This window comes from Protomyctophum bolini (genome assembly GCF_963924005.1).
Source record: "Protomyctophum bolini genome assembly, chromosome: 24".
Lineage (NCBI taxonomy): Eukaryota > Metazoa > Chordata > Actinopteri > Myctophiformes > Myctophidae > Protomyctophum > Protomyctophum bolini.
In genome coordinates, this window is record NC_137885.1 from 27085009 (window position 1) to 27101450 (window position 16442).

The 16442-nt window shown below is 43.4% G+C and overlaps 1 protein-coding gene across 1 annotated transcript in view; it reads right to left on the minus strand.

Moving 5' to 3' along the window:
- Positions 1-16442, minus strand: part of LOC308311846 (nck-associated protein 5-like) — a gene marked incomplete at its 5' end in the record, with an annotated part of 117833 nt that overhangs the window by 12411 nt on the left and 88980 nt on the right. The window contains 4 exons of the mRNA XM_080758621.1: positions 1983-2152; positions 3598-3778; positions 6016-6119; positions 13026-13427. Of these exons, the coding sequence (XP_080614747.1) occupies positions 1983-2152; positions 3598-3778; positions 6016-6119; positions 13026-13427 (857 nt within the window). The remainder of the gene's footprint in view (positions 1-1982; positions 2153-3597; positions 3779-6015; positions 6120-13025; positions 13428-16442) is intronic.

The window sequence follows — 16442 nt, forward strand, 5'->3', positions numbered from 1 at the left end:
ACGCACGGCCACACTCAAGCAAAATGCCGCTTGCTTTTGGTAAAGTTGTGTTGAGTCGGATCTCATTTCAGAATATGGATTTCGGTGTCACGGTGGGTGGGGAGGGGAGGGTGGGGAGGGGTGGGTGGGGAGGGGTGTGTGGGGAGGGCAGCGCGAGCAAAGTGACGTGAGGAGCGCTTGGCTGAACTGTGAGACCCAACACACGCACGCACGCACGCACGCACGCACGCACGCACGCACGCACGCACGCACGCACGCACGCACGCCAGGACCGCCCGGCCCGGAGGCCATTTCATGGTCCCTGATTCTCATTCGTCATTCAGGGCGTAGAGCTAAATACTGGTAGGCAAATACGCCCCGACACGCCGAGTCTGAACCGATCGAAAGCAATTAGACTTCAACATGAAAAAAAAGGCACAAAAGAAAAGCACACAAACACAAAAACAAGTAAACCCAACAACCTATACTCTTTTTTTGGGGGGGGGGGGATGTGTTCAAGCCTCACACACAAAGGGGAGATAGTTATTTCTTCTTGAAATCTATTTTGCGTTCAAACTTTGTTTTTTACAAACTTAAACTCTACGAACTTTTCGTGCCTGCATGCAGACACTGGTCTAAAAACCCCAAACTACAAGCATTCTGAGCTGAAACTATCCATGGTGATATAATAAAATGATATCAAATGATATAAAATGCAATAAAGGCCTTGGTTATCTCTTTTATAATCAGTCCCGTTAATGCCAGCCCCGACCGATTCTGCCACCGGGTATTAAAACTTGGAAGCCTGTGACATTATTAAATAATAATGTTGAATGGCGCATTTATGTAGTGCCGTTTTCTCCAAAGTGCTTCACAATTAACCCATTCTGAACGGGAACCCATTTTGGTGTTGGCATCATGTTATGCTTTAGCTATTGAAAAATAGCAGATCTACAAGCTCATAGCGCGCCACCGAGTGGCGCGCTATGAGCTTGTAGGTCTGCTATTTTTGAAAAATCGAAAGAACGACTGACATTTTTAGAATCTGATCTCCGGTCAGAATGGGTTAATCAGACCAGTGTGTGTCCAGTGGAAACCTCGTATGAATCTGATCTCAGGTCAGAGTGGGTTAAAGGTGTCGTATATAGACATCTGAGCCGGTGACAAGGTGTGACTCAGCGAACATTTCCACCGCAGTTCAGTTCAGTTCAGTTCGTGTTCGGCATGGAAGGCAGAAAGGGCTGTGAGCTTGTAGATCTGCTATTTTCAGCATTATGCAACGTACGTAAAGTGTAAAATGACTTATACTGGATCTCTTGTCCACTATAGTCCCTTCCTAACATTTTAGTCTTTAGTTTTTATTTGTTTGACGAAAGTGTCAATATATTTAGTCTTACTACAACATGACGTAGCGATATCATCCTGATGACTACAAAACAATACTACAACATGACGTAGCGATATAATCCTGATGACTACAAAACAATGACTACAACATGACGTAGCGATATCATCCTGACGACTACAAAACAATACTACAACATGACGTAGCGATATCATCCTGACGACTACAAAACAATGACTACAACATGACGTAGCGATATCATCCTGACGACTACAAAACAATGACTACAACATGACGTAGCGATATCATCCTGAGGACTACAAAACAATGACTACAACATGACGTAACGATATCATCCTGATGACTACAAAACAATGACTACAACATGACGTAGCGATATCATCCTGATGACTACAAAACAATACTACAACATGACGTAGCGATATCATCCTGATGACTACAAAACAATAACTAGAACTGCACTCTGCCGAGTGCATACTTGCTTGTTGCACACTAGTAGGCCATAAATGGCCTACTAGTGCGCAAGCAGAGCGCGCAAGTACCTTCGACCAGAGACCAGGCTTTCCTCCGAGGTGGTTGAAACTAAAGCCTGGCGAGGCCAGGTTAGACAAGGTGTATAATAACGCAGAACACTCACGCTGAGTCTGTCCCCCGCCGTGCAGAGGTCCCGCGGTAGGAGGTTGTAGGTTGAGATCCTACGGCCGCCGCGTTGCGAGAAAACGTCGTGTTGGTAGCAGTCCATGATGGACAGACGTTCCTCCACGACGCTCCGCCTCCTCTTCAGCGTCTCCTCCTCGTTGGGATCAGCTGGAGAGGGACGAGACGTACTTTATTTATTTGGATTTTTTTACAAATACAGAAAACAGGTAAAACAGATAAAACAAACACAAGCAACAACAACAACAGAATACGTATGCGTGGATATTATGTACTGACACAGAAACATAATATAAAACAAGGATAGACAAATAAAAATACAAATAAATCAAATTTAAAGTTTAAATTAGTTCACACGACCAAACACGCATCATCAACCGTATCATATGTATACTAATACGGAAGCAAAGATTTGAATGTTCAAACGTTTGAACGTAGAACGTTCACTCTGAAAGAATATATATTCAAAGATTTGCACCACATTTTCACGATAAAATAAAAAATAGCAGACCTATACAAGCTCGTAGCGCGGCTTGTAGATCTGCTAGCTAAAGTATAACATAGTGCTTAAAACACCAAAAGCTTTATATTTTATTTTGCGCAAATCTTTGAATATATGCAAACGTTTTTAACTCAAATATTTGCTTCTGGGGGGGGTCCCTGGAACAACATCTTTTAACCCATTCTGACCTGGCACCCATTTTGGTGTTAGCATCATGTTATGCTTTAGCTATTGAAAAATAGCAGATCTACAAGCTCATAGCGCGCCACCGAGTGGCGCGCTACGAGCTTGTAGGTCTGCTATTTTTGAAAAATTCGAAGAACGACTGACATTTTTTGAATCTGATCTCAGATCAGAATGGGTTCATCAGACCAGTGTGTGTCCAGTGGAAACCTCGTACGAAATCTGATCTCAGGTCAGAATGGGATATATATATATATATATATATATCACAGACATGGAATCGAACGGTTTCGTCTGACATAAACAAAAACCTTTCTTTTAGGGATGCACCGAAAGGGAAATTCTTGGCCGAAAACGAATACCGAATATAGGAAACAGTTGGCCGAAAACCGAATACCGAATATCCGAATATGATTCATATTATATATCTTTTTTCCTACCATTGCTGTCATGGCCGTACCTTAAAGCTACCTGATTTATGGCAAAATAAATGGTTATGGCAAAACTTGAACTTCAATATTATTCACTATTATGGGTCCATAAAACATTTATTCAGCTCATTTGAATGCATTAATTCCATACACTATTCGGTGATATATTTTCTGCCTATTCGGGCCGAAACCAAATAGGCCGAAAATGCATTTTTAGCCATTTTCTGCCGAATATTTTCTGCGGCCGAATATTCGGTGCATCACTACTTTCTTTGAGTGGTACCGTGAGAACGTCACAGATGAATTGACTCACTCCACTCGTCTGCACAATAAAGCAGAGCTGCCCCAAAACAAGCTGAAAAAAAAGGAGATACATTAGGTTTCAGCGCTGACATAAAAGACAGCATTGCTTCTAGCCCGGGAGACGAGCAGAGACCTCCTCTGTGGAGAACAAAAAAAGCTCTAGCCTGAGTGCTGACCTGAGTTGCTCTCCGTGGGTTGGTGTTGGTGGCTCAGGGTTCTGTGAGGCGAGCCCAGCGTGATCTCGCTGCTCTCGGCCTCAGTGTCTGAGTCGCTGCTGCTGCTGCTGCTGCCGGGGGGGTACGTGCACACTCTCACCGCGCTCTCGGGGGGGTACGTGCACACTCTCAGGGTCCTGTCCTGTTCACAGAGAGGTAAATGGTAAATGGGTTGGCATTTATATGGCGCCTTCATCCAAGGCGCTTTACATATAGATTGTACATTACATTCACCCATTCATTCACACACACATTTACACACACCGATGGTGGCGGAAACCACGCAAGGCACCAACCAGCCCATCAGGAGCAATCAGGGGTTCAGTGTCTTGCTCAAGGACACTTCGACACTAACTCTGGGGGAGCCCACATGGGTTCGAACTGGGAACCTTATATACGGTTACCATCCAGCCACTCTAGCCCTGAGCCCTGACCCACCGTCAGGGCCAGGGTCAAGGGTTCATTAGACTCTTACCCTGGGTAAATGGAGGTCCCTGGTTCTGTAACTCTTACCCTGGGTAAATGGAGGTCTCTGGTCCTATACTGTAACTCTTACCCTGGGTAAAGGGAGGTCTCTGGTCCTATACTGTAACTCTTACCCTGGGTAAAGGGAGGTCTCTGGTCCTATACTGTAACTCTTACCCTGGGTAAAGGGAGGTCTCTGGTCCTATACTGTAACTCTTACCCTGGGTAAATGGAGGTCTCTGGTCCTATACTGTAACTCTTACCCTGGGTAAATGGAGGTCCCTGGTCCTATACTGTAACTCTTACCCTGGGTAAATGCAGGTCTCTGGTCCTATACTGTAACTCTTACCCTGGGTAAATGGGGGTCCCTGGTCCTATACTGTAACTCTTACCCTGGGTAAATGGAGGTCTCTGGTCCTATACTGTAACTCTTACCCTGGGTAAATGGAGGTCCTGGTCCTATACTGTAACTCTTACCCTGGGTAAATGGGGGTCCCTGGTCCTATACTGTAACTCTTACCCTGGGTAAATGGGGGTCTCTGGTCCTATACTGTAACTCTTACCCTGGGTAAATGGAGGTCTCTGGTCCTATACTGTAACTCTTACCCTGGGTGAGTGGAGGTCTCTGGTCCTGTAACTCTTACCCTGGGTAGATGGAGGTCTCTGGTCCTATACTGTAACTCTTACCCTGGGTAAATGGAGGCCCCTGGTCCTGTAACTCTTACCCTGGGTAAATGGAGGTCTCTGGTCCTATACTGTAACTCTTACCCTGGGTAAATGGAGGTCTCTGGTCCTATACTGTAACTCTTACCCTGGGTAAATGGAGGTCTCTGGTCCTATACTGTAACTCTTACCCTGGGTAAATGGAGCTCCCTGGTCCTGTAACTCTTACCCTGGGTAAATGGAGCTCCCTGGTCCTGTAACTCTTACCCTGGGTAAATGGAGCTCCCTGGTCCTGTAACTCTTACCCTGGGTAAATGTAGGTCCCTGGTCCTGTAACTCTTACCCTGGGTAAATGGAGGTCTCTGGTCCTATACTGTAACTCTTACCCTGGGTAAATGGAGGTCTGGTCCTATACTGTAACTCTTACCCTGGGTAAATGGAGGTCTCTGGTCCTATACTGTAACTCTTACCCTGGGTAAAGGGAGGTCCTGGTCCTATACTGTAACTCTTACCCTGGGTAAAGGGAGGTCTCTGGTCCTATACTGTAACTCTTACCCTGGGTAAATGGAGGTCTCTGGTCCTGTACTGTAACTCTTACCCTGGGTAAATGGGGGTCCCTGGTCCTATACTGTAACTCTTACCCTGGGTAGATGGAGGTCCCTGGTCCTATACTGTAACTCTTACCCTGGGTAAATGGAGGTCTCTGGTCCTATACTGTAACTCTTACCCTGGGTAAATGGAGGTCCCTGGTCCTATACTGTAACTCTTACCCTGGGTAAAAGGAGGTCCCTGGTCCTGTACTGTAACTCTTACCCTGGGTAAATGGAGGTCTCTGGTCCTGTAACTCTTACCCTGGGTAAATGAAGGTCCCTGGTCCTATAACTCTTACCCTGGGTAGATGGAGGTCCCTGGTCCTGTAACTCTTACCCTGGGTAAATGAAGGTCCCTGGTCCTATAACTCTTACCCTGGGTAGATGGAGGTCCCTGGTCCTGTAACTCTTACCCTGGGTAGATGGAGGTCCCTGGTCCTGTAACTCTTACCCTGGGTAGATGGAGGTCCCTGGTCCTGTAACTCTTACCCTGGGTAGATGGAGGTCCCTGGTCCTATACTGTAACTCTTACCCTGGGTAAATGGAGGTCTCTGGTCCTATACTGTAACTCTTACCCTGGGTAAATGGGGGTCCCTGGTCCTATACTGTAACTCTTACCCTGGGTAAAGGGAGGTTCCTGGTCCTATACTGTAACTCTTACCCTGGGTACATGGAGGTCCTTCTTGGTGGTTCTTGCGTCAGTGGAGGAAGGCGTGGCGCTGCATCGTGGTTCACTCTGACTCAGCCTCTTCGAGCGGATCACATCTGTTCCGACAGAGAGGAGACAACATGACGATGTGAGTAATTCGTATAGTACAAACACACACACACACACGGCAGACACGTTTACGCACGCACGGTCGCACGCACGCAGGGTCCCTGGCACAAAATATTTTCTAACGTGGCTCCGCGCTCTGATAGAAAATAGTGTGCATTTTATTTTACATCCCAAAACACAGTTTATAGTTAAGGGACGCCATAAAACAACGACCTCTGCATCCACGGGATGCACTACTGTACTACTGTACTGTTTTTTTATTCTAGTTTATTTTGCTTGCTTTAGTTATAATAATCATCTCTTCTTCTGTTTTCTACATGAATATAACCACATTATAACCATATACAATGAAACGGGAGTTAAATGCTGCAATTTGTAAAAAAAAAAAGACAAAAATATGACTCCTAACGTCGTTGAAGTGGGACTCATAAAATGTCCCTGGGACTCATCTCTAAAAGACCATCCCTGCATCCTGGGACTCATTACATTGAAAACCTATTTACATCACTGCAAGATGGCGAAACAAACTTTTACACTATAGGACAAACAGACAAAACACCCATCTGACAGTAATAATAATAATAATAATAATATCTGACAGTGGCCCTATACAGTAGGACAAACAGACAGAACACCCATCTGACAGCATGGCCCTCGCTCTGTGTTATGGTGTTCCATTAGTCACTCATAGAAACACCAACGCTGCACATCCTGCCCTCTCTCTCCAGACGGCCTCAACGCACAACCATTCATTTGCGACTGAGACGTACTGTACACACTGTACGTGGCAGATGGACAGAGAGAGAGAGAGAGAGAGAGTTGTGTTGTGTTCTATTCAAAGCTCTGTGAAACATTAGCGTCATCCACCCGGAGGTTGTTTGCAGCTCCAGCACGACTCTTTGGCAACGCACAAACAAACAGCAGATTTATGCCGTCGCCTCGACCGGGCCCCCCAAAACGACGTGCGTGTGTGTGTGTGTGTGTGTGTGTGTGTGTCACTGTGTGTGTGTGTGTGTGTGTGTGTGTGTGTGTGTGTGTGTGTCACCGTGTGTGACCAGATTGACATGAATGAACGAGGTAATCAACCACTGTCAATCAAACCAGCATCAGAGACTATTTAACCCATTCTGACCGGGCACCCATTTTGGTGTTGGCATCATGTTATGCTTTACCTATTGAAAAATAGCAGATCTACAAGCTCATATCGCGCCACCGAGTGGCGCGATACGAGCTTGTAGGTCTGCTATTTTTGAAAAATCGAAGAACGACTGACATTTTTTAGAATCTGATCTCAGGTCAGAATGGGTTAATCAGACCAGTGTGTGTCCCGTGGAAACCTCGTATGAATCTGATCTCAGGTCAGAATGGGTTAAACATACAGAAACGGCAGGAATGCAATAAATAATAATCATGGTCAAATGAAGACAGCAGACATTTACTGAATGCAATAATGAACGTATACATTTGTACAAGGACGCACACACTGGCACTACAATGCTGCATAATAATGACAGTTTATTTTTCTTTCTTTTTTTATAGCAGACCGACAAACTCTTGTAGATCTGCTATTTTTCAATAGCTAAAGTATAACATAATGCTTAGTTAAAATGCTTTTTCAATAGCTAAAAGTATAGCATAATGCTTAGTTAAAATGCTTTTTCAATAGCTAAAGTATAGCATAATGCTTAGTTAAAATGCTTTTTCAATAGCTAAAGTATAACATAATGCTTAGTTAAAATGCTTTTTCAATAGCTAAAGTATAACATAATGCTTATAGTTAAAATGCTTTTTCAATAGCTAAAGTATAACATAATGCTTAGTTAAAATGCTTTTTCAATAGCTAAAGTATAACATAATGCTTAGTTAAAATGCTTTTTCAATAGCTAAAGTATAACATAATGCTTAGTTAAAATGCTTTTTCAATAGCTAAAGTAGAACATAATGCTTAGTTAAAATGCTTTTTCAATAGCTAAAGTATAACATAATGCTTAGTTAAAATGCTTTTTCAATAGCTAAAGTATAGCATAATGCTTAGTTAAAATGCTTTTTCAATAGCTAAAGTATAACATAATGCTTAGTTAAAATGCTTTTTAAATAGCTAAAGTATAACATAATGCTTATAGTTAAAATGCTTTTTCAATAGCTAAAGTATAACATAATGCTTAGTTAAAATGCTTTTTCAATAGCTAAAGTATAACATAATGCTTAGTTAAAATGCTTTTTCAATAGCTAAAGTATAACATAATGCTTAGTTAAAATGCTTTTTCAATAGCTAAAGTAGAACATAATGCTTAGTTAAAATGCTTTTTCAATAGCTAAAGTATAGCATAATGCTTAGTTAAAATGCTTTTTCAATAGCTAAAGTAGAACATAATGCTTAGTTAAAATGCTTTTTCAATAGCTAAAGTATAACATAATGCTTAGTTAAAATGCTTTTTCGATAGCTAAAGTATAACATAATGCTTAGTTAAAATACTTTTTCAATAGCTAAAGTATAACATAATGCTTAGTTAAAATGCTTTTTCAATAGCTAAAGTATAACATAATGCTTAGTTAAAATGCTTTTTCAATAGCTAAAGTATAACATAATCCTTAGTTAAAATACTTTTTCAATAGCTAAAGTATAACATAATGCTTAGTTAAAATGCTTTTTCAATAGCTAAAAGTATACCATAATGCTTAGTTAAAATGCTTTTTCAATAGCTAAAAGTATACCATAAAAGGACCACTTCACCACTTTTCAACCTATCTTCATATAATAGGTCCTCACTAATAATCATGAAAAAAATGGTGCAATTTTTTTCTACTCGGTCTGTGTCTCATAGGAGGGCTGTGGGCAGTTCAGAAACCGTCCTCCAGGGACATCATCGATGGGGAATCCAAGCTAATAGAAACTGCAGGCTTTCTAGTCCTGAAAAGTTGCGAAAATGGAAGCCATCGTTCTCACGATAATGAAAATCTAAACATTTGTTTAAAAAATAATCTGTCTAATGATGATGTCACTGGAAGACGGTTTCTAAACTGCCCACAGCCCTCCAATGAGACACAGACTGAGTAGAAAAGAATCGTGCCATTTTATCATGATTATTAGTGAGGACCTATTATAATGGAGATAGGTTGAAAAGTGGTGAAGTGGTCCTTTAACCCATTCTGAACGGGAACCCATTTTGGTATTAGCATCATGTCATCATGTGCTTTAGCTATTGAAAAATAGCAGATCTACAAGCTCATAGCGCGCCACCGAGTGGCGCGCTACGAGCTTGTAGGTCTGCTATTTCTTTTTAAATCGAAGAGCGACTGAGATAGAAGACATTTTTAGAATCTGATCTCAGGTCAGAATGAAAACTGTCAGGATGTAGAAGACATTTTTAGAATCTGATCTCAGGTCAGAATGGGTTAAGAGAAAACTGGCGCGCTGTAGGTATAGTGTAGTGTGAATGCGGTCACTGTTCAGCCACACACCCACCCACTCACGGCTCTCCGTGCTGGTGTGAAAACCGACGCGGCAGCACGGGGGCTTAACCCATTCTGACCGGGAACCCGTTTTGGTGTTAGCATCATGTTATGCTTTAGCCATTGAAAAATAGCAGATCTACAAGCTCATAGCGCGCCACCGAGTGGCGCGCTACGAGCTTGTAGGTCTGCTATTTTTGAAAAATCGAAGAACGACTGACATTTTTTTAGAATCTGATCTCAGGTCAGAATGGGTTATAATCAGACCAGTGTGTGTCCAGTGGAAACCTCGTATGAATCTGATCTCAGGTCAGAATGAGTTAAATGTCCTCGGAGGTGTGATGATCTCTCATCTCAGAGTGCGTCTCTAATAAGTCATCATTCAGATTCAGCCTCCCCGCCCTCTGCTGCTCCGCTGAGCGGAGCGCAGCACAGCAGCCCAGGGGTTAACCCATTCTGACCTGAGATCAGATTCTAAAAAAAATGTCTTCTACATCCTGACAGTTTTCCATTCTGACCCGAGATCAGATTCTAAAAAAAATGTCTTCTACATCCTGACAGTTTTCCATTCTGACCTGAGATCAGATTCTAAAAAATGTCTTCTACATCCTGACAGTTTTCCATTCTGACCTGAGATCAGATTCTAAAAAATGTTTTCTATGTCAAGTCGCTCTTCGATTTTTCAAAAATAGCAGACCTCGCCACTCGGTGGCGCGCTATGAGCTTGTAGATCTGCTATTTTTCAATAGCAATAAAGCATGACATAATGCTATAACACCAAAAGGGGTTTCCGCCCAAAATGGGTTAAAGGCGCTTTATGATCTGATGAATACGCTGACCTGCTCTTTTAATTGCATTAGGCCGCAGTGCTTATATCCCTGGAGGGCTGTGGTGGTTCCGCTGTACTGTACGTGATGATATTCATATCCTATAAGATGACAGTGGGTTGGTTCCCTCACATTGTCATGCCAAGGACCCCTTAAATTGACACTAATTAGCCCCCATTAGAAAAAATATATATGACTGCAGGGACCCCCCATAAGAGAAGATTTTGACGGCTCTAGCAGTGATTCTCAACCATTTTAATTTCAAGGACCCCTTCCCCCAGTTTGACATGCATTATAGGCTATCTACCAGATAGGCTTCCATCTCTGGGGCCCCCAAATTATATTGTATCAAATCAATGCTGATTTAACTCTGAGAGTGTAACTTTGGCAGGAAAAGACTCGCTCACTGTATAGAAAAAATAAGTAAAACTTCTAGCACTGACGAAGGTCTGAGGACCGAAACGTTTGCTTTTTAATTGCACCATGAGCACATGTAGAGCACCATAAGAGCATGATAAAAATAAAAATAAAATTAGTCTTTTCCCGTCAAAGTTTCCCTTATGTTTTTGAGACCACCGCTACCGTAGTCAAGTTTGAAAAAAAAAATGGACGAAGAAAGGCAGTTTTCTCAGTACTCTGAGAGTGTACAAATGGAACCAAATGGGACCCCCTGGAACTCCCTCAAGGACCCCTGGGGGTCCCCGGGACCACGGGGTCCTATATGAAACAACAAGGACAGGATCGGCCAATCTGTCCGAAAATAGCAGGGTTTTAATTTTTTCTCCACAGAATCTCACGCTATTTATTTATTTCGATTATCAATTTCGACATTTTGAACAACATATTTTCAGATGGTGGTCAGCAGCCAAATACTGTATATAATTCTGGGGGGGGTCCTTGACATGAAAGAGGTTGAGCACCACTGACACATAGAAACATAGGTTTTTCAGAAAACTGTTGGGATTTAAATAATTCATTCGATTCATGCAGGGGAGAAAAAAAATCAATGAAAAATGACTTCAGAGCCGAGACGAGGCCCAGTACAGTAAATACATTATTCATATTGTGCAACCTTGAGACGAGAAGAGCGTTTTACTGGCTATCAATGAAAACACTTTGAACTGCGGAGAGGAGTAAAAAAATAAACGTTTCTTAAGACAAACCAATACATGTTAAGCCGTTTAGTCCTGACGTCAACATTTTACAAAATGCCTTTCCATATCAGTGGAGCTCAATATTTCATGTCAAGGACCCCAAAGATTATATGTAATATGCCTCCGACCCCCATCTGAGAATATGTTGTTCCAGGGACCCCCCTCCCGCCCACACAGAAGAAAAGATTTGAGTTAAAAGAATCTGAAATCTGAAAGAATATATATATATTCAAAGATTTGCGCCACATATTCACGATTTTTCCAAAAATAGCTCATATGAGCTCTGCTGTTTTTCAATAGCTAAAATATACCATAATGCTATGAACACCAAAAGGTCTTCCCGCCCAGAATGGATTAAATAAAATAGAGTGCGGCGAGACTAAACACATTAAACTAATTACTGATAATGACCCCATGAGGTTAAATTTGATACGCGGGCTTGAAGAGATGTTTTTACGGCGGGGTGTGTGTGTGTGTGTGTGTGTGTGTGTGTGTGTGTGTGTGTGTGTGTGTGTGTGTGTGTGTGTGTGTGTGTGTGTGTGTGTGTGTGTGTGTGTGTGTGTGTGTGTATGTGTGTGCGCGTGCGTGCGTGTTCCAAAAGTGCCGTCTAACACAACAACAGAACGGAACAGGTAGTGCTCAGCACCGTTCCACCTCCTCCATTGTAAACAATAGGGACTCAATTTCCCAGAAGCCTTTGCACGCTCAGAGAACTCAATTTCCCAGAAGCCTTTGCACGCCCGGAGCACTCAATTTCCAATAACCCTTTGCACGCCCGGAGCACTCAATTTCCCAGAACCCATTGCACGCCCAGAGCCACGGACCGCTTTGCGATGCGATGCGTCTCATATCCCATTCTGTCCGGCGGATTAAAAACTGATTAAAAACGTGGATTAAACAATGAAAACATAACTCGGGCACAACTCGCGAATCGCAGGGAAAAGTGTTCTACAATTAATTAACTCGAGCAACTGGTGTTTAGAAGTCAAATTGCCAAATTAATCGTCCACAGTTTTTTGTATTGACCTGTGCTTTCATTCTACGTACTGTGAAATAAAATGTTCAATCAGGGTATAGGTATACCCTCACAAAAAACATGCAGTAATCCTGGTCTCTAAACTATACCTCCCCCTGGCCAGCCGGGGCGCCTGATGGAGGGGAAAGGAACTGGTTGGAATAACGTGTTCCTTCCACGCGCTATACGTCCAACCAGGGAAACTCCCCCCTGTCAGGTGTAAAGGAGCAACTTGGACACTCAGGCATGAAGGAAGCATGAGTTCAAGTCCGTTGCTCTCCCCTTGTCCCCCATATATGGGGCCTAGGTTGGTGGAGGGTGTGTAGAGCCCAGGATCACATTAGATGATTGACACAGGGGTGAAAAATGGGTTACAAAATCGTGGGATAAAAAAAATAATAAAAAAAATCAATCAATCAATCAATCAATCACTCTCTGACTCACCTGAGGTGGTGGCGGTGGGTTTGGGGAGGCGGCTCTGGCTGCTCAGGAGGAGGGTCTCCGACGTGGGGTCGGACAGGGAGTGGCCCAGGGGGGTCCCAGTGGGGGCCGAGGGGGGGAGGCAAGGCAGGCGACTCTTGGGGAGGACGAGGAGGGAGGAGGAGGAGGAGGAAGGCACTTTGACGTCTGGGTGGAGGTGGAGGTGGGGCGGTGGTGGCGTGGAGGTGGTGGTGGTCGGGTGGTGGAGGCGGTGGGGGGGAGAGGAGGGGGGGGTCTCGGCGGACTTGGGGACGTGGTGGGAGGAGCCACCGCCACCGCGGCTGCCGGCGCCACGGGCGACCGAGTCGGGGAGGGGGAAGGTGCCGATGCCGCTGTCCAGGGTCCTCATCTGACAGCCCCCCGAGCCTAGAGGGGGAGGGGGGAGGGGAGGGGGGGGTGGGGGAGGGAGGGGGAGGGGAGGGAGGGGGTGGGGGGGAGGGGGTGGTCAGGACACGGGGAGGAGGAGAGAGGTGTGATGATGATGTTGGCGATGATGTCACCGCCACGGGAAAAGCAAGGAACAGAGGAACAATCGACGTGGGAAATCGTGGGGCGTGTGTGTGTGTGTGTGTGTGTGTGTGCAACTGTGCATGCGTGTGTGTGTGGGGGGATGTAAAGTAGCTAAGTGCATTATTGTACATTATACTACAGTATTGTAGTGTTGTAGTTTTGAGGTATTGTAGTATTGTAGTTCTGTAGTATTGTAGTTTTGAGGTATTGTAGTTCTGTAGTATTGCAGTTTTGAGGTATTGTAGTTCTGTAGTTCTGTAGTATTGTAGTTCTGTAGTATTGTAGTATTATAGTTTTGAGGTATTGCAGTATTGTAGTTCTGTATAATTGTAGTTCTGTAGTATTGTAGTTCTGTAGTATTGTAGTAGTGTTGTATTATAGTTTTGAGGTATTGCAGTATTGTAGTTCTGTATAATTGTAGTTCTGTAGTATTGTAGTTCTGTAGTATTGTAGTAGTGTTGTATTGTAGTTTTGAGGTATTGTAGTTCTGTAGTATTATAGTTCTGTATAATTGCAGTTCTGTATAATTGTAGTTCTGTAGTATTGTAGTTCTGTAGTATTGTAGTATTGCACTCTGGGATTCCTTGTGAATGAAAAGTGCAATATAAATACAATCCATTATTATTATTATTATTATTGCACTATTGTAGTTTTGAGGTATTGTAGTATATTCCTGTAAGATATTCCTCATTACTCAGTATTGAGGTATTGTAGTATTGTAGTTTTGAGGTGTTTGTACTTTCCTTTGAGTATATTCATCACAAGCTCACAATGTGTCGCAAAGCGACGTATTGGGAGCTTGTAGATCTGCTATTTTCAAAAGATTTTTGTGTGCGTGGTGCGTGTGTGTATGTGTGTGCACGTGCGTGTATGTGTGAATTCACATGCAGTGGAAGGGGTGGTGGGTAAACAGAACACCTTGAGGGCCAATTAATTACGAGAGAGAGAGAGAGAGAGAGAGAGAGAGAGAAAGACAGAGACAAGGAATACATTATTATGTCATGTTGATGACAGCATGTGACGTCGGTCTTGCCAAAATATGGATCAACCATAGCCTATACTGGTAAACTAGAATATGGCCTCCTGGTGGCGCTATAACAGGCCAATGTGAAAAGGGTGGGATATATTCCTCAGCCTAGTAGGAAGTTCGTCTGTGAAAGATTTCATGTAAATTTGCACTTTGAGTTTAGTGAACGATAAGGGGACGTTGCAGGACAACAGAAGTAGCTGTGTGGGGTGGGGAACCACTGGCTAAAAAGGACACTCTGGAAAGTGGAATTGAGTTGTTAAAATCCGAGACAAACAACAGCGAGAGGCAACAGAATGAACAGATGGCGAGTCCATTTAGAATACACAGTTTGCAGCGTCCTGACTTGGGGTGGAACAGATGGTTTGCCATTCAGTTCAATCCCAAAATCCCTGTAAGTGTGAATGATAATGAACGACACTGAGCTAATTACCCAACTCTATAGTACACATTTTTGACTAAGCGACAGGATTCGGGTGGAGAAAAAAAGACATTTCAGTACATTTCTTCACTCTTCAATATTGGAAACAAGCTGTTTGTGTGTTGCTGGCTGCAGTGTTTTAACCCATTTAGGACGGAATCCCCTTTTGGTGGGTTTTTTGTAAGCATTATGTTACACTTAAGCTGTTAAAAACTAGCAGATCTACAAGCTCATAGCGCGAGCTTGAAAAATCGTGAAAATGTGTCCGAAATGTTTGAATATAATTCTTTCAGAGAGCGTTCGTTTTTAGCTCAAATCTTTTGCTTCTGGGGGAACAACATATTTTCAGATGGGGGTCAGCGGCCAAATACATAATTATAATTCCTAGTGGTCATTGACATGAAATAGTTTGAGAACTAGTACTGACACAGAAAACAAAGGATTTTCAAACAAACTATTTTCTACATTCTTCTACAAAACTATTCTATATACATTTTGTAGAATCTATAGCGTCTATAGGTCTAAACGCGTTAAGCCTTGCACTGTGCCGCACTGCGGAGTCACGCACGCGTCGTACCGGCCCTCTCTCACCGCATGGCGGTCCGTCGCCTTCCTTCCCGCGATTGGCCTTGGAAGAGACGGCAGGCGGCTCCTTTTTCAAGGTGTCTTTTAACCCATTCTGAACGGGAACCCATTTTGGTGTTATGGCATCATGTCATGCTTTAGCTATTGAAAAATAGCAGATCTACAAGCTCATAGCGCGCCACCGAGTGGCGCGCTACGAGCTTGTAGGTCTGCTATTTTTTGAAAAATCGAAGAACGACTGATATTTTTTTAGAATCTGATCTCGGGTCAGAATGGGGTTAATCAGACCAGTGTGTGTCCTAGTGGAAACCTGGTATGAATCTGATCTCAGGTCAGAATGGGTTAACATAACATGATGGAGAGATGATACCGTGATATTATGGCATCATGGATGGCCCATAAGCAAAGAAGACGTGATATAATAGAGCTCTGCAGGGAGAAAACCTATAGCCTTTTTTCTATTTTCAAAAGAGGTCGGGTCGATTTCACCTCCTTGCCCGTAAAGTGCCGTCGTCTCCCCCCCCCCCCCCCACACCTCCCCCCCCCCCCCCACGATAGAGGAGAGGACAGCAAAAGAAATGGCTCCCCGTGTCGAGCATTTCCCCCCCGAGCAGCAAATCAAAGTGTTTTTTTAACCCGTTCTGACCTGAGATCAGATTCTAAAAAATGTCTTCTACATCCTGACAGTTTTCCATTCTGACCTGAGATCAGATTATTAAAAAAAATGTCTTCTATGTCAGTCGCTCTTCGATTTTTTTAAAATAGCAGACCTACAAGCTCGTAGCGCGCCACTCGGTGGCGCGCTATGAGCTTGTAGATCTGCTATTTTTCAATAGCT